Genomic DNA, 23461 nt, shown 5'->3' on the forward strand with positions numbered 1-23461 from the left:
TGGGTCGTGGATGGGTATTCCAGCATGACAATGACCCAAAACACACGGCCAAGGCAACAAAGGAGTGGCTCAAGAAGAAGCACATTAAGGTCCTGGAGTGGCCTAGCCAGTCTCCAGACCTTAATCCCAAAGAAAATCTGTGGAGGGAGCTGAAGGTTCGAGTTGCCAAACGTCAGCCTCGAAACCTTAATGACTTGGAGAAGATCTGCAAAGAGGAGTGGAACAAAATCGCTCCTGGATGTGTGCAAACCTGGTGGCCAACTACAAGAAGCGTCTGACCTCTGTGATTGCCAACAAGGGTTTTGCCACCAAGTCGTAAATCATGTTTTCCAGAGGGGTCAAATACTTATTTCCCTCATTTAAAATGCAAATCAATTCATAACATTTTTGACATGTCTTTCTGGATTTTGTTGTTGTTATTCTGTCTCTCACTGTTCAAATAAACCTACCATTCAAATTATAGACTGATCATGTCTTTGTCAGTGGGCAAACGTACAAAATCAGCAGGGGATCAAATACTTAATTCCCTCACTATATATATATATCCACTACCAATCAAAAGTTTGGATACACCTACTCATTTTTCTTTATTTTATTCTCTCTCTCTCTCTCTCTCTCTCTCTCTCTCTCTCTCTCTCTCTCTCTCTCTCTCTCTCTCTCTCTCTCTCTCTCTCTCTCTCTCTCTCTCTCTCTCTCTCTCTCTCTCTCTCTCTCTCTGTCTCTCTCTCTCTCTGTCTCTCTCTCTCTCTGTCTCTCTCTCTCGCTCTCTCTCTGTCTCTCTCTCTGTCTCTCTCTCTCTCTGTCTCTCTCTCTCTCGCTCTCTCTCTGTCTCTCTCTCTCTGTGTCTCTCTCTCTCTGTGTCTCTCTCTCTCTGTCTCTCTCTCTCTTTGTCTCTCTGCTCTCTTTTTTTTGTATCTCTCTCTCTCTCGCTCACAAACATGCAACGCACGCACACACTTTCACTGGCTGTAACAGTGTTCGTGGCAACATGCCTAAACTAATTGCTAAGTGTCCATCCATCTGGTAGTGTGTGTGTGTGTGTGTGTCATGGTTTCCGTTAGCTGGTAATAGCTGGCTTTTGTCCGTTAAAAGAAGAAAAGCAGATAAATAAAATTGGTGATGGTCAGGGAGAAGAAGAAAACAACGTCCTATATAGATTGACATTGATTCATAGGCTGGTGATTCATAGGCTGGTGATTCATAGGCTGGTGATTCATAGGCTGGTGATTCATAGGCTAGTGATTCATAGGCTAGTTGACATAGGCTAGTGATTCATAGGCTGGTGATTCATAGGCTGGTGATTCATAGGCTAGTGATTCATAGGCTGGTGATTCTTAGGCTAGTGATTCATAGGCTAGTTGACATAGGCTAGTGATTCATAGGCTAGTGATTCATAGGCTAGTGATTCATAGGCTAGTGATTCATAGGCTGGTGATTCATAGGCTGGTGATTCATAGGCTGGTGATTCATAGGCTGGTGATTCATAGGCTAGTGATTCATAGGCTAGTTGACAGGCTAGTGATTCATAGGCTGGTGATTCTTCTGTCTTGTTGACTGAGGAAAGGTAAATGTGGACAGTTATTCTAACATGTTTAAAGTGCTCATCAGAATTCGGTGAGAAGGACGGCAAATCAAATCAAATTTTATTGGTCACATACGCATATTTATCAGATGTTATTGTGGTTGTAGTGAAATGCTTGTGTTCCTAGCTTCAACAGTGCAGTAATATCTAACTACACAACAATACACACTAATCTAAAAAGTAAAAGAATGGAATTAAGAAATATAGAAAATATTAGGATGAGTGATGTCGGAGTCCGGAGTGTAAATGTATGTGATATATAGACAATATGGACAGCATATGGATAGAATATGTAGGGTATCTGAAGAATAGTTTACAGTGCAATCGGAAAGGATTCAGACCCCTTGACTTTTTCCACTTTTTATGTTACAGCCTTTTTCTAAAATTGATTAAATAGTTTTTTTCCTTATCAATCTACACACAGTACCCCATAATGACAAAGCAAAGACAGGTTTTTAGATATTTTTTGCAAATGTATTAAAAATAAAAAACTGATATCACATTTACATAAGTATTCAGACCCTTTACTCAGTACTTTGTTGAAGCACCTTTGGCAGCGATTACAGCATCAAGTCTTTTTGGTTATGATGCTACAAGCTTGGCACACCTGCATTCGGGGAGTTTCTCCCATTCTTCTCTGCAGATCTTCTCAAGCTCTGTCAGGTTGGATGGGGAGCGTTGCTGCAAAGCTATTTTCAGGTCTCTACATAGATGTTCGATCGTGTCCGGACTCTGGCTGGGCCACTCAAGGACATTCAGAGACGTTGTCTTGGCTGTGTGCTTAGGGTCGTTGTCCTGTTGGAAGGGAAATCTTCACCCCAGTCGAAGGTCCTGAGCGCTCTGGAGCAGGTTTTCATCAAGGATCTCTCTGTACTTCGCTTCTTTCATCTTTCCCGCAATCCTGACTAGTCTCCCAGTCCCTACCGCTGAAAAACATCCCCACAGCATGATGCTGCCACCATCATGCTTCACCGTAGGGATGGTGCCATGTTTCCTCCAGACGAGACGATTGTCATTCAGGCCAAAGAGTTCAATATTGGTTTCATCAGACCAAATAATCTTGTTTCTCATGGTCTGAGAGTCTTTAGGTGCCTTTTGGCAAACTCCAAGCGGGCTGTCATGTGCCTTTTACTGAGGAGTGGCTTCTGTCTGGCCACTCTACCATGAAGGCCTGATTGGTGGAGTGCTGCAGAGATGGTTGTCCTTCTGGAAGGTTCTCCCATCTCCACAGAGGAACTCTGGAGCTCTGTCAGAGTAACCATCAGGTTCTTGGTCACCTCCTGACCAAAGCCCTTCACCCCTGATTGCTCAGTTTGGCGGCCAGCTCTAGGAAGACTCTTGGTGGTTCTAAACTTCTTCCATTTAAGAATGATGGAGGCCACTGTGTTCTTGGGGACGTTCAATGCTGCAAACATTTGTTGGTAGCTCAATTTCCAGTCTCATAGCGAAGGATCTGAATATTTATGTAAATATATTGTTTATATGTTTGTAAACATTTCTAAAAACGTGTTTTTCGCTTTGTCATTATGGGGTAATGTGTCATTATGGGGTATTGGGTGTAGATTGAGTATTTGTGTTTATTTAATCCATTTTAGTATAAGGCTGTAACTTAACAAAATGTGGAAAAAGTCAAGAGGGTCTGAATACTTTCCCAATGCACTGTATGTACAGCAGTAGTTAAATAGGATAGCCTTGACTAGAATACAGTTTATACATACGACGTGGGTAAAACGGTATGTAAACATTATTAAAACGACGTGGGTAAAACGGTATGTAAACATTATTAAAGTGACCAGTGTTCATTGTCTATGTACAGTGCCTTGCGAAAGTATTCATCCCCCTTGGCGCTTTTGCTATTTTGTTCCATTACAACCTATAAATTTAAATAGATTTAATAACTTAATTAACTTTATGTCCTGAATACAAAGCGTTATGTTTGGTGCAAATCCAACACATCACTGAGTACGGCTTTTCATATTTTCAAGCATTGTGGTGGCTGTATCATGTTATGGGTATGCTTATCATAGGCAAGGACTGGGGAGTTTTTCAGGATGAAAAAAAAATGAATATAGCTAAGCACCGGCAACATCCTGGAGGAAAACCTGATTCAGTCTGCTTTCCACCAGACACTGGGAGACAAATTCATCTTTAAGCAGGACAATAACCTAAAACACAAGGCCAAATATACAATGGGGTTGCTTACCAAGAAAACGGTGAATGTTCGTGAGTGGCAGAGTTACAGTTTTAACTGAAATCTGCTTGAAAGTATATTGCAAGGTTTTAAAATGGCTGTCTAGCCATGATAAACAACCGATTTGACAGAGCTTGAAGAATTTTGAAAATAATAATGAGCACATTTTTCACAATCCAGGTGTGGGAAGCTCTCGGAGACTTACCCAGAACGACTCACAGCTGTAATTGCTTTCAAAGTTGTTTCTAGCATTTATTGATGCAGGGGGTTAATACTTATCTAATCAAGATTTGACATTAGATTATTTTGTTTAGATCATTTGACATAAATGGACAATTAAATAAATGTAATCCCACTTTGTAGGGTCTATGACAAGACTGCAGTGGTTCCCGGTAGGCAGTGGTTCCCGGTAGGCAGTGGTTCCCGGTAGACAGAGATGAGGGTCTAACTGGAAGTGTTAAGGAGTGACAGAGGGAAAGTGGTTAGCTGTTGAAGTGTTAAGGAGTGACAGTGGTTAGCTGTTGAAGTGTTAAGGAGTGACAGTGGTTAGCTGTTGAAGTGTTAAGGAGTGACAGTGGTTAGCTGTTGAAGTGTTAAGGAGTGACAGAGGGAAAGTGGTTAGCTGTTGAAGTGTTAAGGAGTGACAGTGGTTAGCTGTTGAAGTGTTAAGGAGTGACAGTGGTTAGCTGTTGAAGTGTTAAGGAGTGACAGAGGGAAAGTGGTTAGCTGTTGAAGTGTTAAGGAGTGACAGTGGTTAGCTGTTGAAGTGTTAAGGAGTGACAGTGGTTAGCTGTTGAAGTGTTAAGGAGTGACAGAGGGACAGAGGGACAGTGGTTAGCTGTTGAAGTGTTAAGGAGTGACAGAGGGAAAGTGGTTAGCTGTTGAAGTGTTAAGGAGTGACAGAGGGACAGTGGTTAGCTGTTGAAGTGTTAAGGAGTGACAAAGGGACAGTGGTTAGCTGTTGAAGTGTTAAGGAGTGACAGAGGGACAGTGGTTAGCTGTTGAAGTGTTAAGGAGTGACAAAGGGACAGTGGTTAGCTGTTGAAGTGTTAAGGAGTGACAGAGGGACAGTGGTTAGCTGTTGAAGTGTTAAGGAGTGACAAAGGGACAGTGGTTAGCTGTTGAAGTGTTAAGGAGTGACAGAGGGACAGTGGTTAGCTGTTGAAGTGTTAAGGAGTGACAAAGGGACAGTGGTTAGCTGTTGAAGTGTTAAGGAGTGACAGAGTGACAGTGGTTAGCTGTTGAAGTGTTAAGGAGTGACAGAGGGACAGTGGTTAGCTGTTGAAGTGTTAAGGAGTGACAGAGGGACAGTGGTTAGCTGTTGAAGTGTTAAGGAGTGACAGAGGGACAGTGGTTAGCTGTTGAAGTGTTAAGGAGTGACAGAGGGACAGTGGTTAGCTGTTGAAGTGTTAAGGAGTGACAAAGGGACAGTGGTTAGCTGTTGAAGTGTTAAGGAGTGACAGAGGGACAGTGGTTAGCTGTTGAAGTGTTAAGGAGTGACAGAGGGAAAGTGGTTAGCTGTTGAAGTGTTAAGGAGTGACAGTGGTTAGCTGTTGAAGTGTTAAGGAGTGACAGTGGTTAGCTGTTGAAGTGTTAAGGAGTGACAGAGGGACAGTGGTTAGCTGTTGAAGTGTTAAGGAGTGACAAAGGGACAGTGGTTAGCTGTTGAAGTGTTAAGGAGTGACAGTGGTTAGCTGTTGAAGTGTTAAGGAGTGACAGTGGTTAGCTGTTGAAGTGTTAAGGAGTGACAGTGGTTAGCTGTTGAAGTGTTAAGGAGTGACAGTGGTTAGCTGTTGAAGTGTTAAGGAGTGACAGTGGTTAGCTGTTGAAGTGTTAAGGAGTGACAAAGGGACAGTGGTTAGCTGTTGAAGTGTTAAGGAGTGACAGAGGGACAGTGGTTAGCTGTTGAAGTGTTAAGGAGTGACAAAGGGACAGTGGTTAGCTGTTGAAGTGTTAAGGAGTGACAGAGGGACAGTGGTTAGCTGTTGAAGTGTTAAGGAGTGACAAAGGGACAGTGGTTAGCTGTTGAAGTGTTAAGGAGTGACAGAGGGACAGTGGTTAGCTGTTGAAGTGTTAAGGAGTGACAAAGGGACAGTGGTTAGCTGTTGAAGTGTTAAGGAGTGACAGATGGACAGTGGTTAGCTGTTGAAGTGTTAAGGAGTGACAAAGGGACAGTTGTTAGCTGTTGAAGTGTTAAGGAGTGACAGAGTGACAGTGGTTAGCTGTTGAAGTGTTAAGGAGTGACAGAGGGACAGTGGTTAGCTGTTGAAGTGTTAAGGAGTGACAAAGGGACAGTGGTTAGCTGTTGAAGTGTTAAGGAGTGACAAAGGGACAGTGGTTAGCTGTTGAAGTGTTAAGGAGTGACAAAGGGACAGTGGTTAGCTGTTGAAGTGTTAAGGAGTGACAGATGGACAGTGGTTAGCTGTTGAAGTGTTAAGGAGTGACAGAGGGACAGTGGTTAGCTGTTGAAGTGTTAAGGAGTGACAGAGTGACAGTGGTTAGCTGTTGAAGTGTTAAGGAGTGACAGAGGGACAGTGGTTAGCTGTTGAAGTGTTAAGGAGTGACAGAGGGACAGTGGTTAGCTGTTGAAGTGTTAAGGAGTGACAGAGGGACAGTGGTTAGCTGTTGAAGTGTTAAGGAGTGACAAAGGGACAGTGGTTAGCTGTTGAAGTGTTAAGGAGTGACAGAGGGACAGTGGTTAGCTGTTGAAGTGTTAAGGAGTGACAGAGGGACAGTGGTTAGCTGTTGAAGTGTTAAGGAGTGACAGAGGGACAGTGGTTAGCTGTTGAAGTGTTAAGGAGTGACAGAGGGACAGTGGTTAGCTGTTGAAGTGTTAAGGAGTGACAGAGGGACAGTGGTTAGCTGTTGAAGTGTTAAGGAGTGACAGAGGGAATACCTGGGATAGGATAAAGTAATCCTTCTACCCCCCCTTACCCCCCCCCCCAAAACAAAATAAAAAAAATACATTGTAAAGTGGTTATCCCACTGGCTATAAGGTGAATGCACCAATTTGTAAGTCGCTCTGGATAAGAGCGTCTGCTAAATGACGTAAATGTAATGTAAATGGTTAGCTGTTGAAGTGTTAAGGAGTGACAGAGGGACAGTGGTTAGCCTAACTGGAGAATTAAGGAGATAGGATTGTTCCACACCTGCACTTTAGACAGGTGGGAGAGTGAGGAGGCATCTTAGGATGTCCAGGGCTAGGAAGAGGAGCAGGGAGAACCACCATCGGAATACTTCCTGGTCCTCCTCCCATGTTCGTCATGATTCATATAGGCTATTCATATTTCTCCCATGACTGGACACCTGATGAGTTTTCATTGTTCCCATTAATGCTGTTTTTTAGCTACTCTGTTCTGTTTGAAAGTGATTTCACTTCAGCTCAGTCAGAGATTGGGTTATTGCAACACCCCAGACCAACAACACAAACCTCTCTACTGGTCACATGATGAGGGTTCTGCCCACAATGGCTCCACAGATAGAATGCACACACACTCCTCCACAGAACAGCAGTGCTGCTTCTCTATAGAACCAGGAAGTGTTTGCTGTTGTATTAGTGAACGTTAGTTCTACCTCTTCCTACAGTGATACCATAATGAATGTGTTGAGGTATTTCAGTTCCAGTTTAGCTTCTGTGATTCATGAACATGTTTGAAGGTAAACATAACTTGTGTCTGAATGTTGGCAATGTGGCTTTAGAAGTTTGTCAGGTGGCACAGTGTCTGTGTTGGAATGGTTTAGAGAGCCTTGTACAGTACAATGCATCAGGGCTGTCCCCGACATGTGTTGACCGAGAGTCACCTGTTCTTTCGACCAATCGATTGGTAGAAATGTAAAAATTTGTATTTTTCCATATATAGACACATCCTATGTCTTTTAATCAAATCAACTATATGCACTGAGGTTGTCTGAGGCCTTAAGCAAACTGTTTGATAAAAATAATTAAGACACACATGACTAGAGGGTGTCCGACCGCAATTGATTTGATTGTGCTCAGACTTGCTGCGCTGTTAAAAAACACACTACAGCGAGTTACTGTGTGACTAGCGCCCGTTGTCCTCTCCTCCATGCTGCAGCGACCACCACAGAACTTCAACAACGTTTATGGCGCTGTCCGTGTTGCAGCATAATTACAGCCATTTCTGACTGAAAAGTTCTGTTACTGAAATCCCTCATGTGTTTAGGAAAAACATTCCCTCAACCCTTTGCTCTCTTTACGTGACACGTGTATGCATGCGCATGCACGTGACCAATAGGGCCTGACCACATCATGATCACATCAATTTATTGGTAATAACAAACTCCGAACACATGTGACAGCAACATGGATGCAGAGGATGTGACGAATAAATTCAAAATGGGGGAATGTTTACTGGTTGCTCAGGAGGTAAAGGGGAATGTTTACTGGTTGCTCAGGAGGTAAAGGGGAATGTTTACTGGTTGCTCAGGAGGTAAAGGGGAATGTTTACTGGTTGCTCAGGAGGTAAAGGGGAATGTTTACTGGTTGCTCAGGAGGTAAAGGGGAATGTTTACTGGTTGCTCAGGAGGTAAAGGGGAATGTTTACTGGTTGCTCAGGAGGTAAAGGGGAATGTTTACTGGTTGCTCAGGAGGTAAAGGGGAAGTCAGATGTGTGGAATAAATGTGACTAGTTTTGGAAAATACTGGAGATCAAGAAAAAGAAGGTAAGGAGCGCTGCTGCATCTTAATATAATTTTTCTGACCTTTTGGAACAATGCAAACAACACTAAATATATCATAAGCGAACCAGAGAGTCAGTTGTAATGTTTTTTTTTGTAAAGCCTTTATTACAGCAAAGACTAAAAACAGTCGCATTCATTAGCGAATGGAACGGTTTATTTATCGTTTACGCTAATTATTCAAGGGTCGCTTGATTTTATTTTAAAACAAAAATGCTTGATTGCATTTCAAATCGTGAATGACTCATATGCTGTGTGATGACATGAACGAATTAATAATTGATTGATACAGTAGCCTATATAAGCCTATGTGGTCCTCTTGTAGCTCAATTGGTAGAGCATGGTGCTTGTAACGCCAGGGTAGTGGGTTCGATCCCCGGGACCACCCATACGTAAAAATGTATGCACACATGACTGTAAGTCGCTTTGGATAAAAGCGTCTGCTAAATGGCTTATTATTATTATTATTATTATTATTATTATTATTATTATTATTATTATATAAGTATTGAAATATAGGCCTAAGTAACTTATGGTATTAGGACTAAAAGGACTGTAGGATGTCAGGCCTACAGCTCGATGGTGGTTATACAAGGCTGCTACACAAAGCCTATTAATGATAACAACATTACTTATTATTATAATGATGATCCTAATAACAATAACAAGGAGATCAAGAAATGTGGACAATTTGGAAGAGTGTAAATAACAGTAAATGAGTTATAAGTAATACCAGAGAGGCTGTTCTAACGGAACAAAGCCTTTATTACAGCATAGCAAAGATTACAAATAGCACAATTTGTAAAATTGTTTATCCGACATGTTGTGGTTGCCAAGCCTCACGGAATCAGTAGGCTATTAAACAAAACACTCAAACAGAAGCAGGATCTGTCTTATTTTTGTAGATATACAGTACCAGTCAAAAGTGTGGACACACCTACTCATTCAAGGGTTTTTCTTAATTTTTTACTATTTTCTACATTGTAAAATAATAGTGAAGACATCAAAACTATGAAATAACACATGGAATCATGTAGTAACCAAAAAAAGTGTTAAACAAATCAAAATATATTTGAGATTCTTCAAATAGCCACCCTTTGCCTTGATGACAGCTTTGCACACTCTTGGCATTCTCTCAACCAGCTTCATGAGATAGTCACTTGGAATGCATATCAATTAACAGGTGTGCCTTCTTAAAAGTTAATTTGTGGAATATCTTTCCTTCTTAATGCATTTTAGCCAATCAGTTGTGTTGTGACAAGGTAGGGGGGGTATACAGAAGATAGCCCTATTTGGTAAAAGACCAAGTGCATATTATGACAAGAATAGCTCAAATAAGCAAAGAGAAACAACATTCCATCATTACTTTAAGACATGAAGGTCAGTCAATACGGAACATTTCAAGAACTTTGAAAGTTTCTTCAAGTGCAGTCACAAAAACCATCAAGCGCTATGAGGAAACTGGCTCTCATGAGGACCGCCACAGGAAAGGAAGACCCAGAGTTTCCTCTGCTGCAGAGAATATGTTCATTAGAGTTACCAGCCTCAGAAAGCCCAAATAAATGCTTCACAGATTTCAAGTAATAGACACATCTCAACATCAACTGTTCAGAGGGGACTGTGTGAATCAGGCCTTCATGGTCGAATTGCTGCAAAGAAACCACTACTAAAGGACACCAATAAGAAGAAGAGACCTGCTTGGGCCAAGAAACACGAGCAATGGACATTAGACCGGTGGAAATATGTCCTTTGGTCTGGAGTCCAAATTTGAGATTTTTGGTTCCAACCGCCTTGGCTTTGTGAGACGCGGTGTGGGTCAACGGATGATCTCTGCATGTGTATTTCCCACCGTAAAGCATTGAGGAGGTGTTATGGTGTGGGAGTGCTTTGCTGGTGACACTGTCTGTGATTTATTTAGAATTCAAGGCACACTTAACCAGCATGGCTACCACAGCATTCTGCAGCGATATGCCATCCCATCTGGTTTGGGCTTAGTGGGACTATCATTTGTTTTTAAACAGGACATTGATCCAACACCTCCAGGCTGTGTAAGGGCTATTTTACCAAGAAGGAGAGTGATGGAGTGCTGCATCAGATGACCTGGCCTCCACATTCCCCCGACCTCCACCCAATTGAGATGGTTTAGGATGAGTCGGACCGCAGAGTGAAGGAAAAGCAGCCAACAAGTGCTCAGCATATGTGGGAACTCCTTCAAGACTGTTGGAAAAGCATTCCAGGTGAAGCTGGCTGAGAGAATGCCAAGCGTGTGCAAAGCTGTCATCAAGGCAAAGGGTGGCTACTTTGAAGAATATAAAATATATTTGGATTTGTTTGACACTTTTTTGGTTACTACATGATTCCATATGTGTTATTCCATAGTTTTGATGTCTTCACTATTATTCTACAATGTAAGAAATAGTAAACATAAAGAAAAACTCTGGAATGAGTAGGTGTGTCCAAACTTTTGACTGTTACTGTATGTGGATGATTTATAAAGCCAGGCCCATTTAACAGTTAGGTTATTGATTATAGACCTAATTTATTTATTTTTTTTATTTTTTTATTTCACCTTTATTTAACCAGGTAAGCCAGTTGAGAACAAGTTCTCATTTACAACTGCGACCTGGCCAAGATAAAGCAAAGCAGTGCGATAAAAACAACACAGAGTTACATATGGGGTAAAAAACATAAAGTCAAAAATACAACAGAAAATATATATACAGTGTGTGCAAATGTAGCAAGTTATGGAGGTAAGGCAATAAATAGGCTATAGTGCAAAATAATTACAATAGTATTAACACTGGAATGCTAGATGTGCAAGAGATTATGTGCAAATAGAGATACTGGGGTGCAAAAGAGCAAAATAAATAACAATATAGGGATGAGGTAGTTGGGTGGGCTAATTTCAGATGGGCTGTGTACAGGTGCAGTGATCGGTAAGGTGCTCTGACAACTGATGCTTAAAGTTAGTGAGGGAGATAAGAGTCTCCAGCTTCAGAGATTTTTGCAATTCGTTCCAGTCATTGGCAGCAGAGAACTGGAAGGAATGGCGGCCAAAGGAGGTGTTGGCTTTGGGAATGACCAGTGAGATATACCTGCTGGAGCGCAGACTACGGGTGGGTGCTGCTATGGTGACCAATGAGCTAAGATAAGGCGGGGATTTGCCTAGCAGTGATTTATAGATGGCCTGGAGCCAGTGGGTTTGACGACGAACATGTAGTGAGGACCAGCCAACAAGAGCGTACAGGTCACAGTGGTGGGTAGCGTATGGGGCTTTGGAGACAAAATGGATGGCACTGTGATAGACTACATCCAATTTGCTGAGTAGAGTGTTGGAGGCTATTTTGTAAATGACATCGCCGAAGTCAAGGATCGGTAGGATAGTCAGTTTTACGAGGGCATGTTTGGCAGCATGAGTGAAGGAGGCTTTGTTTGCGAAATAGGAAGCCGATTCTAGATTTAACTTTGGATTGGAGATTCTTTATGTGAGTCTGGAAGGAGAGTTTACAGTCTAACCAGACACCTAGGTATTTGTAGTTGTCCACATACTCTAGGTCAGACCCGTCAAGAGTGGTGATTCTAGTCGGGTGGGCGGGTGCCAGCAGCGTTCGATTGAAAAGCATGCATTTAGTTTTACTAGTGTTTAAGAGCAGTTGGAGGCTACTGAAGGAGTGTTGTATGGCATTGAAGCCCGTTTGGAGGTTTGTTAACACAGTGTCCAATGAAGGGCCAGATGTATACAAAATGGTGTCGTCTGCGTAGAGGTGGATCTGAGAGTCACCAGCAGCAAGAGCGACATCATTGATATACACGGAGAAAAGTGTCGGCCCAAGAATTGAACCCTGTGGCACCCCCATAGAGACTGCCATAGTAATTAAGGTTAGGTTATTGATTATAGACCTAATTAAGGTTAGGTTATTGATTATAGACCTAATTAAGGTTAGGTTATTGATTATAGACCTAATTAAGGTTAGGTTATTGATTATAGACCTAATTAAGTTGGGGTTTCTGTTTTTTCTCCTCAATTTTCTTAGACAATTAAGGCAAGGGGCTGTTTTCTCATCTCCTAACTCCGCTGCTGGTTCCGCCACATTGTCCTCAACACCAATATGCTGGTTAACTTTGCTATTATGCACATAGCAACATGGTCTAGGAATAGGCGCCAATTCAACAGCTCTCTGATGTTTCAGAACCGTGGACAAGGGACCGCTATCCAACGCTGGAGAAAGCGCATTTGTTATAAAATAGTATTATTTTTATTAGTGTTGCACCATTTGTTCTTACGTAATGTAACCATGTACAATTGCAGTAGCACGTCTTTATTGATGGCCATCCCCACAGCCTCCACAATGGACAGGTGCCAATCAGAACGGTATCTTGTACACCAGGACATTTTTTTTTCTGTGTGTGACTGCTAAAGAAATCTCGGTCGACCGACAGCCTATTGACCAAACAATGGACCGGTCTGCAAAATGGGATCAGCCCTAGTGGCTGTAAAAGGTTGTATGGTGTCTATGTTGGAGTGGTTTAGACTGGCTCAGTGGTCGCTCTGACGAAGGCTCTGAGGCCGACGTCTAAGCTACATTTAAGTGATACTGGCAAGCACAATGTGCAAGTTTTTCCTGATCTATCGCAAGCCTGCCACAGCCCCGTACATTGGTGATATTGTTGGTTCCTGAGATCAGTTGGGTACTTTGAATGAATGTAACCCTTTTAGATCAGGTCAGGACAGGCTGGCTTCTCATCTTAGACAACCAGGCTGAAACTTGACTACTTCTATCTAGCAGCACAGCCCTGAACTGACGAGCTCAGACACGTTGAAATCACGACAGACACACGCACACAAGATGCCCTAGATACCAACTCTTATCTTCCTCCAGTGTCACTCCAGAGGATGCAAACTACCATTGACCGCCATAACTACCTGATATTACCGGGGGTGTGGGTGGGTTGGTGTGGGACACCAGCTAGCCAGGCAAACGCAGTGATCAGTCTCTGCCTCCATGCTGTTTTAATGCAAAGTGGTTGTTTTGAATAGTGGAGGAAGAGCCAATTCCCTTGATGCCCAGTGTGATAACACTACTGTCACCTCGGTGTTAGAAAAGTAGTTCTATATCAAAAACCAAAAATGGTTATCACTTTCTCCATGTATGGTCCCCTAAAGGTTCCACATAGAACCCCAATGAAACGAAACAGGGTACATTGAGGTTATATATAGAATATGTAAGGGTGCCATATATGAAGCAAGCTTTTATTTTTTTTCTAAGAGTGTAGTAAGGCCTTTATAGAGGGTTAGAGTCAGTTAGATACTGAGGTGTTGAGTTGACTTTTGACCTTTAGTTGTGAGTTAACAGGGTCTAACAGGTAGAGGAGACAGGGTCTAACAGGTAGAGGAGACAGGGTCTAACAGGTAGAGGAGACGGGGTCTAACAGGTAGAGGAGACGGGGTCTAACAGGTAGAGACGGGGTCTAACAGGTAGAGGAGACGGGGTCTAACAGGTAGAGGAGACGGGGTCTAACAGGTAGAGGAGACGGGGTCTAACAGGTAGAGGAGGAGACGGGGTCTAACAGGTAGAGGAGGAGACGGGGTCTAACAGGTAGAGGAGGAGACGGGGTCTAACAGGTAGAGGAGGAGACGGGGTCTAACAGGTAGAGGAGGAGACGGGGTCTAACAGGTAGAGGAGGAGACGGGGTCTAACAGGTAGAGGAGGAGACGGGGTCTAACAGGTAGAGGAGACGGGGTCTAACAGGTAGAGGAGACGGGGTCTAACAGGTAGAGGAGACGGGGTCTAACAGGTAGAGGAGACGGGGTCTAACAGGTAGAGGAGACGGGGTCTAACAGGTAGAGGAGACGGGGTCTAACAGGTAGAGGAGACGGGGTCTAACAGGTAGAGGAGACGGGGTCTAACAGGTAGAGGAGACGGGGTCTAACAGGTAGAGGGGACGGGGTCTAACAGGTAGAGGAGACGGGGTCTAACAGGTAGAGGAGACGGGGTCTAACAGGTAGAGGAGACGGGGTCTAACAGGTAGAGGAGACGGGGTCTAACAGGTAGAGGAGACGGGGTCTAACAGGTAGAGGAGACGGGCTCTAACAGGTAGAGGAGACGGGGTCTAACAGGTAGAGGGGACGGGGTCTAACAGGTAGAGGAGACGGGGTCTAACAGGTAGAGGAGACGGGGTCTAACAGGTTGAGGAGACGGGGTCTAACAGGTTGAGGAGACGGGGTCTAACAGGTAGAGGAGACGGGGTCTAACAGGTTGAGGAGACGGGGTCTAACAGGTAGAGGAGACGGGGTCTAACAGGTAGAGGAGACGGGGGTCTAACAGGTAGAGGAAAAGGGGTCTAACAGGTAGAGGAGACGGGGTCTAACAGGTAGAGGGAGACGGGGTCTAACAGGTAGAGGAGACGGGGTCTAACAGGTAGAGGAGACGGGGTCTAACAGGTAGAGGAGACGGGGTCTAACAGGTAGAGGAGACGGGGTCTAACAGGTAGAGGAGACGGGGTCTAACAGGTAGAGGAGACGGGGTCTAACAGGTAGAGGAGACGGGGTCTAACAGGTAGAGGAGACGGGGTCTAACAGGTAGAGGAGACAGTTGTTGTTGTTGTTTTTCTCTTCCCACTGTGTTGTGGCTCTCTCCATGTGGAGTCTGATGCTGTCTAATGATGGGGTCTACCTGCCTGGCCTTAGTTCTGCTGGCTCATCAAACTACCATGGGACTCTGGCTGGCTGGCTGGCTGGCTGGCTGGCACAACAACAGCCTGAAGGGGTAATCTAGATTGAGGCCCAAATAGCACCCTACTACCTATGGGCTCTGGTCTAAAGTAGTGCACTATATAGGGAATAGGGTGCCATTCTCTGGTCTAAAGTAGTGCACTATATAGAGAATAGGGCTGTGGAAGGAGACAAGTTGGCTGGATCCCGCTACGCCCACCGTCGAACCATCAAACAGGAAAAGCGTCAATACTGGACCAAGATCGAATCCTGCTACACCGGCTCTGACGCTCTTCGGATGTGGCAAGGCTTGCAAACTATCACGGAATACAAAGGGAAACCCAGCCACGAGCTGCCCAGTGATGTGAGCCTACCAGACGAGCCAAATGCCTTCTATGCTTGCTTCGAGGCAAGCAACACTAAACCATGCATGAGAGCACCAGCTGTTCCGGACGAGTGTGTGATCACGCTCTCCGTAGCCGATGTGAGTAAGACCTTTAAACAGGTTAACATTCACAAGACCGGTTTACCAGGACGCGTACTCTGAGCATGCGCTGACCAGCTGGCATCTGTCTTCACTGACATTTCCAACGTCTCCCTGACCCAATCTGTAATACATACATGTTTCAAGCAGACCATGATAGTCTCTGGCTCACATTAACACCATCATCCCAGACACCCTGGACCCACTCCATTTCACATACCGCCCCAACAGATCCACAGATGACGCAATCTCTGTTGCACTCCACACTGCCCTTTCTAACCTGGACAAAAAGAACACCTATATGAGAATTCTGTTCATTGACTACAGCTCAGCGTTCAACACCATAGTGCCCTCCCAAGCTCATCACTAAGCTAAGGACCCTGGGACTAAACATCTCCCTCTGCAAATGGATCCTGGACTTCCTGACTGGCCGCCCCCAAGTGCTGAGATTGTCTTGACTGGCTGCATCATCTCTACACCAGGCAGTGTCAGAGGAAGGCCCTAAAAATTGTCAGACTCCAGCCACCCAAGTCTTAGACTGAAAGAAAATCGTGCCATCTGGTTTGTGTTATATAAGACATTTGAAATAATTTATACTTTTACTTTTGATACTTAAGTATATTTGAGCAATTACATTTACTTTTGATACTTAAGTATATTTAAAACCAAATACTTTTAGACTTTTACTCAAGTAGTATTTTACTGGGTGACTTTCACTTTTACTTGGTTTTCTATTAAGGTATCTTTACTTTTACCCAATTGTACTTTTTCCACCACTGCTGGTGATGATGGTAGTAGGTTACTACTGTGGTCATGTGTCGCTCCCTTGGTAGAGTTTGATTCACGCATGACTGTAAGTCACTTAGGATGATGATGAAAGTGTCTGCTGAATGATATATATTATTTATGATTATATTACCTATGATCACACACACAAGTTTCACCCTTTATAAGATTTCATGGTGCATCTCTCCCTGTCCTAACAAACCATAATATAAATGTCTGAATACCCTCTCAGTAACCATGACAACCTCTCCTGGTGTTTCCCGACAGGCATTGGGAAGGTGAAACGGAAAACGGGGACGCGTGACGCTGCCTCCAACGCCGACGCCGACATGTACTCCGACAACGGCGAGCGCCTGTACGACCTCAACCTGCCGGCGCTCGTCAAGTTCAGCTACACCGCCGAGCGGGAGGACGAGCTCTCATTGGTCAAGGGCACGCATGTCATCGTCATGGAGAAGTGTAGCGACGGCTGGTGGCGTGGGGGGTACCAGGGGCGTTCCGGGTGGTTCCCTTCCAACTACGTAACGGAGGACGCAGATGGGACAGCGTGGGGAGGAGGGGGTGAAAGTTTGGGGGACCCAGTAGGGTCGCTGACGGCGAAGCTAGCAGCAGTGATTCACAGTGCGTCTAACGGGAACCGGGTACTCCACACGGTGCAGGCGCTGTACCCCTTCAGCTCGGGGAACGACGAGGAGCTGAACTTTGAGAAGGGAGAGGTGATGGAGGTGGTAGAGAAACCAGACAACGACCCTGAGTGGTGGAAGTGTCGTAAAGCAGACGGGCAGCTGGGACTAGTGCCTAAGAACTACGTCACTGTGCTGCCTCCCCAGCAGGACTCCACTACCCAGAATGCCTCACCGGGCCCCGCGGGCCCGCCCACGCCTGACTGTGACTACATCTCTCCAGCCACGGTGGGGCGGTTTGCGGGGAAGCAGTGGTACTATGGCAAGGTGACGCGTCATCAGGCAGAGGTGGCTCTCAACCAGAGAGCAGAGGAGGGAGACTTCCTCATCAGAGACTCTGAGTCATCGGTGAGTGGTGACCTTCATATACAGTTGAAGTTTACAAATATCTTAGCCAAATACATTTAAACTCAGTTTTTCACAATTCCTGACATTTAATCATAGTAAAAATTCCCTGTTTTTAGGTTTATAAAAAATAAATAACTGAAATATGACATTTACATTTACAAGTATTCAGACCCTTTACTCAGTACTGTGTTGAAATACCTTTGGCAGTGATTACAGCCTTGAGTCTTCTTGGGTATGACGCTACAAGCTTGGCACACCTGTATATGGGGAGTTTCTCTCATTCTTCTCTGCAGATCTTCTCAAGCTCTGTCAGGTTGGATGGGGAGTGTTGCTGCACAGCTATTTTCAGGTCTCTCCAGAGATGTTGGATCGGGTTCAAGTCCAGGCTCTGGCTGGGCCACTCAAGGACATTCAGAGACTTGTCCCGAAACCACTTCCGCGTTGTCTTGGCTGTTTGCTTAGGGTCGTTGTCCTGTTGGAAGGTTAACCTTCGCCCCAGTTTGAGGTCCTGAGTGCTCTGGAGCAGGTTTTCATCAGGAATCTCTCTGTACTTTGCTCCGTTCATCTTTGCCTCGATCCTGACTAGTCTCCCAGTCCCTGCCGCTGACAAACATCCCCACAGCATGATGCTGCCACCACCATGCTTCACCGTAGGGATGGGTGTTCTCGGGGTAATGAGAGGTGTTGGGTTTGCGCCAGACATAGCATTTTCCTTGATGGCCAAAAAGCTCAATTTTAGTCTCATCTGACCAGAGTACCTTCTTCCATATGTTTGGGGAGTCTCCCACATGCCTTTTGGCGAACACCAAACATGTTGGCTTCTTTTCTTTAAGCAATGGCTTTTTTCTGGCCACTCTTCTGATGTTTTTCATCGGCAGGGACTGGGGAACTGGTCAGAATTGAAGGAATGATGGATGAAAAATCCCAGTGGCTAGATGTGCCAAGCTTATAGAGACATACCCCAAGAGACTTGCAGCTGTAATTGCTACAAAAGGTGGCTCTGCAAAGTATTGATTTTGGGGGGTGAATAGTTATGCACGCTCAAGTTTTCAGTTTTTTTGTCTTATTTCTTGTTTGTTTCACAAGAAAACATATTTTGCATCTTCAAAATTGTAGGCATGTTGTGTAAATCAAATGATAAAAAAAAAAAAACATCAATTTTAATTCCAGGTTGTAAGGTAACAATTAGGAAAAATTCCAAGGGGGGTGAATACTTTCGTAAGCCACTGTATACCATATATATTATTATTATTATTATTATTATTATTATTATTATTATTATATACCATGTGTATCCTGTACATACGACTAATTAACTTGAAACTGTTGGTGCTCATGGGTCCTTTTAGATGAAAATGCCACATTGCAGTCACAAGTAGTAGAATCTGGTATGAGATATATAGGGCTGCATTTACTGTCTGCTCAGTTTACAGCTTGACCTGTCTCTCTCTCTCGCTCTCTCCCTCTCTCCCCCTCTCTCTCTCTCTCTGTCTCTCTCTGTCTCTCTCCCTCTCTCTCTCCCTCTCTCTCTCTCTCTCTCTCTCTCTCTCTCTCTCTCTCTCTCTCTCTCTCTCTCTCTCTCTCTCTCTCTCTCTCTCTCTCTCTCTCTCTCTCTCTCTCTCTCTCTCTCTCTCTCTCTCTCTCTCGGTTTGTCTCTCTCTCGTCTCGCTCTCTCTCGGTCTCTCTGTCTGTCTCTGTCTCTCTCTGTCTCTCTCTTTCTCTCTCTCTCTCTCTCTCTCTCTCTCTCTCTCTCTCGCTCTCTAGCCCAATGATTTCTCCATCTCTCTGAAGGCCCAGGGGAAGAACAAGCATTTCAAGGTTCAGCTGAAGGATGGTCTGTACTGCATTGGCCAGAGGAAGTTCAGTACCCTGGAGGACTTGGTGGAACACTACAAGAAGGCTCCCATCTTCACCAGCGAGCAGGGAGACAAGCTCTACCTGGTTAAAGCCCTGGCCGCCTCTTGATCACACACTTAAACACACAGGTGAACACACACACACACACACACACACTGACATACACACACACACACACACACACACACACACACACACACACACACAGAGACAAACGTACAGTCACACTCAAAGACTGGAGACTTCACATCACCAGGACTTCTTATGTGCCAGGAGACGTGAGCATTCTGTCAGACCTGCAGGTGGATTCTGTCAGACCTGCAGGTGGATTCTGTCAGACCTGGAGGTGGATTCTGTCAGACCTGGAGATGGATTCTGTCAGACCTGCAGGTGGATTCTGTCAGACCTGCAGGTGGATTCTGTCAGACCTGCAGGTGGATTCTGTCAGACCTGCAGGTGGATTCTGTCAGACCTGCAGGTGGATTCTGTCAGACCTGCAGGTGGATTCTGTCAGACCTGCAGGTGGATTCTGTCAGACCTGGAGGTGGATCAAATGTTTAGGTCTTCTAAGCCGTTATGCCATCTACTACATCTATATAGATATAGATATATAGACACTGATCAAAAATATAAACGTAACATGTAAAGTTTTGGTCCCATGTTTCATGAAATAAAAGATCCCAGAAATGTTCCATATGCACAAAAAGCTTATTTATCTCAAATGTTTGTGCACAAATGTCTTTACATCCTGTAAGTGAGCATTTCTACTTTGTCAAGATAATCCATCCACCTGACAGCTGTGGCATATCAAGAAGCTGATTAAACAGCATGATCATTACACAGGTGCACTTTGTGCTGGGGACAATAAAAGGCCACAGTTATGTCACAACACAATGTCACAGATGTATGTATATATATATCATATGTATATACAGTGCCCTCCACTATTATTGGCACCCCTGTTTAAGATGTGGTCGAGGACTTCCAAAAATTCTCCTTTTTTTTTTTAAAACAACATAGAACCCAAATGCAAAAAAAGAGAAAAATCCATCCTTTTATTTAAGTACATTACTTTGGTGTAAAAAAAAAATCACACATTTAGAAAAAAAAAACTTGAAATCATGTGTCCCACAATTATTGGCACCCCTGCTGTTAATACTTTGTACAACCCCCTTTTGCCAACAAGACAGCACTTAATCTCCTCCTATAACATTTCACAAGATTGGAGAACACAGAGAGAGGGATCTTTGACCATTCTTCTTTGCACAATCTTTCTAGATCATCCAGTGTCCTGGGTCCTCTCTTATGCACTCTCCTCTTTAGCTCGCCCCACAGGTTTTCGATTGGGTTGAGGTCTGGGGACTGAGATGGCCATGGGAGGACCTTGAGTTTGTGACTGCTGAACCATTTTTGTGTAGATTTTGCCACATGTTTTGGATCATTATCCTGCTGAAAGACCCAATGACGACCCATCTTCAGCTTTCTGGCAGAGGCCATCAGGTTTTTATTTAAAATGTCCTGGTAGTTCAAAGCGTTCATAATGCCATGCACCCTAACAAGGTAACCAGGGCCTTTGGAAGAGAAACAGGCCCACAGCATCACAGATCCTCCACCATACTTCACGGTGGGCATGAGGTGCTTTTCGGCATACTCATCTTTTGTTTTACGCCAGACCCACTTAGAGTGTTTGTTGCCAAAAAGCTCAATCTTAGTCTCATCTGACCAAAGCACACGATCCCAGTTGAAGTCCCAGTGCCGCTTAGCAAACTCCAGACGTTTACGTTTGTGAGTGTTAGTGAGAAAAGGCTTTTTCCTTGCATGCCTCCCAAACAGCTTGTTGGCATGTAGAGAGCGTCTGATGGTTGTTTTGGAGACTTTGTGACCCCAAGATGCCACTCTTTGGTGCAATTCTGTGACAGTGAGCTTAGGACTTTTTTTTACTTCTCTTACCATCCTCCTCACTGTGCGTTGTGGTAAGATAAACTTGGGACCTCTTCCAGCCTTGTTTGTCACTGTTCCAGTTGTTTTAAACTTCTTAATGATTCCTCTGACTGTAGATACGGGCAAGTTAAGGTGAGTGGCTATTTTCTTGTAGCCATTGCCTGACTTATGAAGGTCGACACAAATCTGCCTTACTTGAATGGTGTGTTCTCTTGTCTTTGCCATGTTGACAAATGGGTAAGAGAATTAGGCCTCTGTGTCACGTCATATTTATACCCCAGGGAAACAGGAAGTCATGAATTACTAATTAAAAGTTCCTAGATACCCTGACCAACTTTAGCAACTACAGAAAAATATCTATAAAAAAAAATCAATTAAAATCTTCAGCGGAATTGTTAGGGGTGCCAATAATTGTGGGACACATGATTTCAAGTTTTCTTTTTTCAAAATGTGTGATTTTTTTTTTACCACCAAAGTAATGTACTTAAATAAAAGGTTGGATTTTTCTCTTTTTTTGCATTTGGGTTCTATGTTGTTTTAAAAAAAAAAAGGAGAATTTTTGGAAGTCCTCGACCACATCTTAAACAGGGGTGCCAATAATAGTGGAGGGCACTGTATATATATCATATATGTATATATATATCATATAAAATGTCTCAAGTTTTGAGGGATCGTGCAATTGGCATGCTGACTGCAGGAATGTCCATCAGAGCTGTTGCAAGATAATTTAATGTTAATTTCTCTACCATAATCCGCATCCAATGTCGTTTTAGAGTATTTGTCAGTACATCCCAGCGGCTTCACAACCGCAGACCACGCGTAACCACGGCAGCCCAGAACCTTCACATCCGGCTTCTCCACCAATGGTGTACCAATATGATGTATTTAAATTGACTGATTTCCTTATTTGAACTGTGAATTCAGCAAAATCTTTGAAATTGTTGCATGTTGCGTTTATATTTTTTTCAGTATACATTTAGGGGGGGGGGGGTACTGCAGCACCCTCAGCATATGAAGCCTTTTTGTTGAGGATCCAGAATCTAGCCGAGCTACACATTTGAAAGGACTTGTTGTATCGTTGTCAACGTCGTACAACAACTGATATGTTGTGGACAATAATCCACATCCCTGCTAATTTACTGTTCAACGTGAATAAAAATGATTAGGTGACCAGGGTTTCATTTCATCCTAGGTCATTGATATATTTAGGATATTGTACTGCTCATATAAAATATAATGTTATGCTTGAGGTCAGGAGAGATGCTGTATGGATCTCTGCTCTCCTTTCTGTCTGTAGTTGAGGTTAGAGGTCAGGTTCTGTTCTGAACAGCTTGTCTGCACCAACATTATGGTGGATGGTGTTACCTGAACATGTCTTACCTGTAGCAGTGATGATGTCACTTGTTTAAGCACCAGTACATGATGTGGTGCTTCCACTTCCTCCCATAGACATTTTTTTGGGGGTTATTTTATTAGGATCCCCATTAGCTGTTGTGAAAGCATCAGCTACTCTTCCTGGGTTCCACACAGAACATGAAACATGACATAATACAGAACATTAACAGACAAGAACAGCTCAAGGACAGAACTACATTACATCAATTTAAAACATCACACAACCTACATATCAACACATACACACAAACTATCTAGGTCAAATAGGGGAGAGGCGTTGTGCCGTGAGGTGTTGCTTTACCTGTTTTCTGAAACCAGGTTTTCTGTTCATTTGAGCAATATGAGATGGAACGGAGTTCCATGCAATAATGGCTCTATATAATACTGTACGCTTTCTTGAACTTGTTCTGGATTTGGGGACTGAAAAGACCCCTGGTGGCATGTCTGGTGGGGTAAGTGTGTGTGTCAGAGCTGTGTGTAAGTTGACTATGAAAACAATTTGGGATTGTCAACACATTAATGTTTCTTCAAAAAAGAAGTGATGCAGTCAGTCTCTCCTCAACTCTTAGCCAAGAGAGACTGGCATGCATAGTATTTATATCAGCCCTCTGATTACAATGAAGAGCAATACATGTTCTGGGACAGCTGCAGCTTAACTAGGTCTTTACTTGCAGCACTCGACCACATGGCAGAAAAAAATTGCTAAGGATCATGGTTGATGTAGTCATTTTCATCCTGCCTCAGAGAGTCAACTAGAGCCTCCTCCTCGTAACCTGCCGGCCTG

The 23461-nt window shown here is 43.8% G+C and overlaps 1 protein-coding gene across 2 annotated transcripts in view; it reads left to right on the plus strand.

Moving 5' to 3' along the window:
- LOC121569953 (cytoplasmic protein NCK1-like) overlaps nt 1-19724 on the plus strand; it is a 118192-nt gene extending 98468 nt beyond the window's left edge. For both annotated transcript variants that reach the window (XM_045221431.1, XM_041881318.2), the window contains 2 exons: nt 16721-17484; nt 19249-19724. In XM_045221431.1, the coding sequence (XP_045077366.1) occupies nt 16721-17484; nt 19249-19449 (965 nt within the window). In that variant the 3' untranslated portion in view covers nt 19450-19724. The remainder of the gene's footprint in view (nt 1-16720; nt 17485-19248) is intronic.
- The last annotated feature ends 3737 nt before the right edge of the window (nt 19725-23461 follow it).

The sequence above is a fragment of the Coregonus clupeaformis genome, chromosome 7 (genome assembly GCF_020615455.1).
Source record: "Coregonus clupeaformis isolate EN_2021a chromosome 7, ASM2061545v1, whole genome shotgun sequence".
Lineage (NCBI taxonomy): Eukaryota > Metazoa > Chordata > Actinopteri > Salmoniformes > Salmonidae > Coregonus > Coregonus clupeaformis.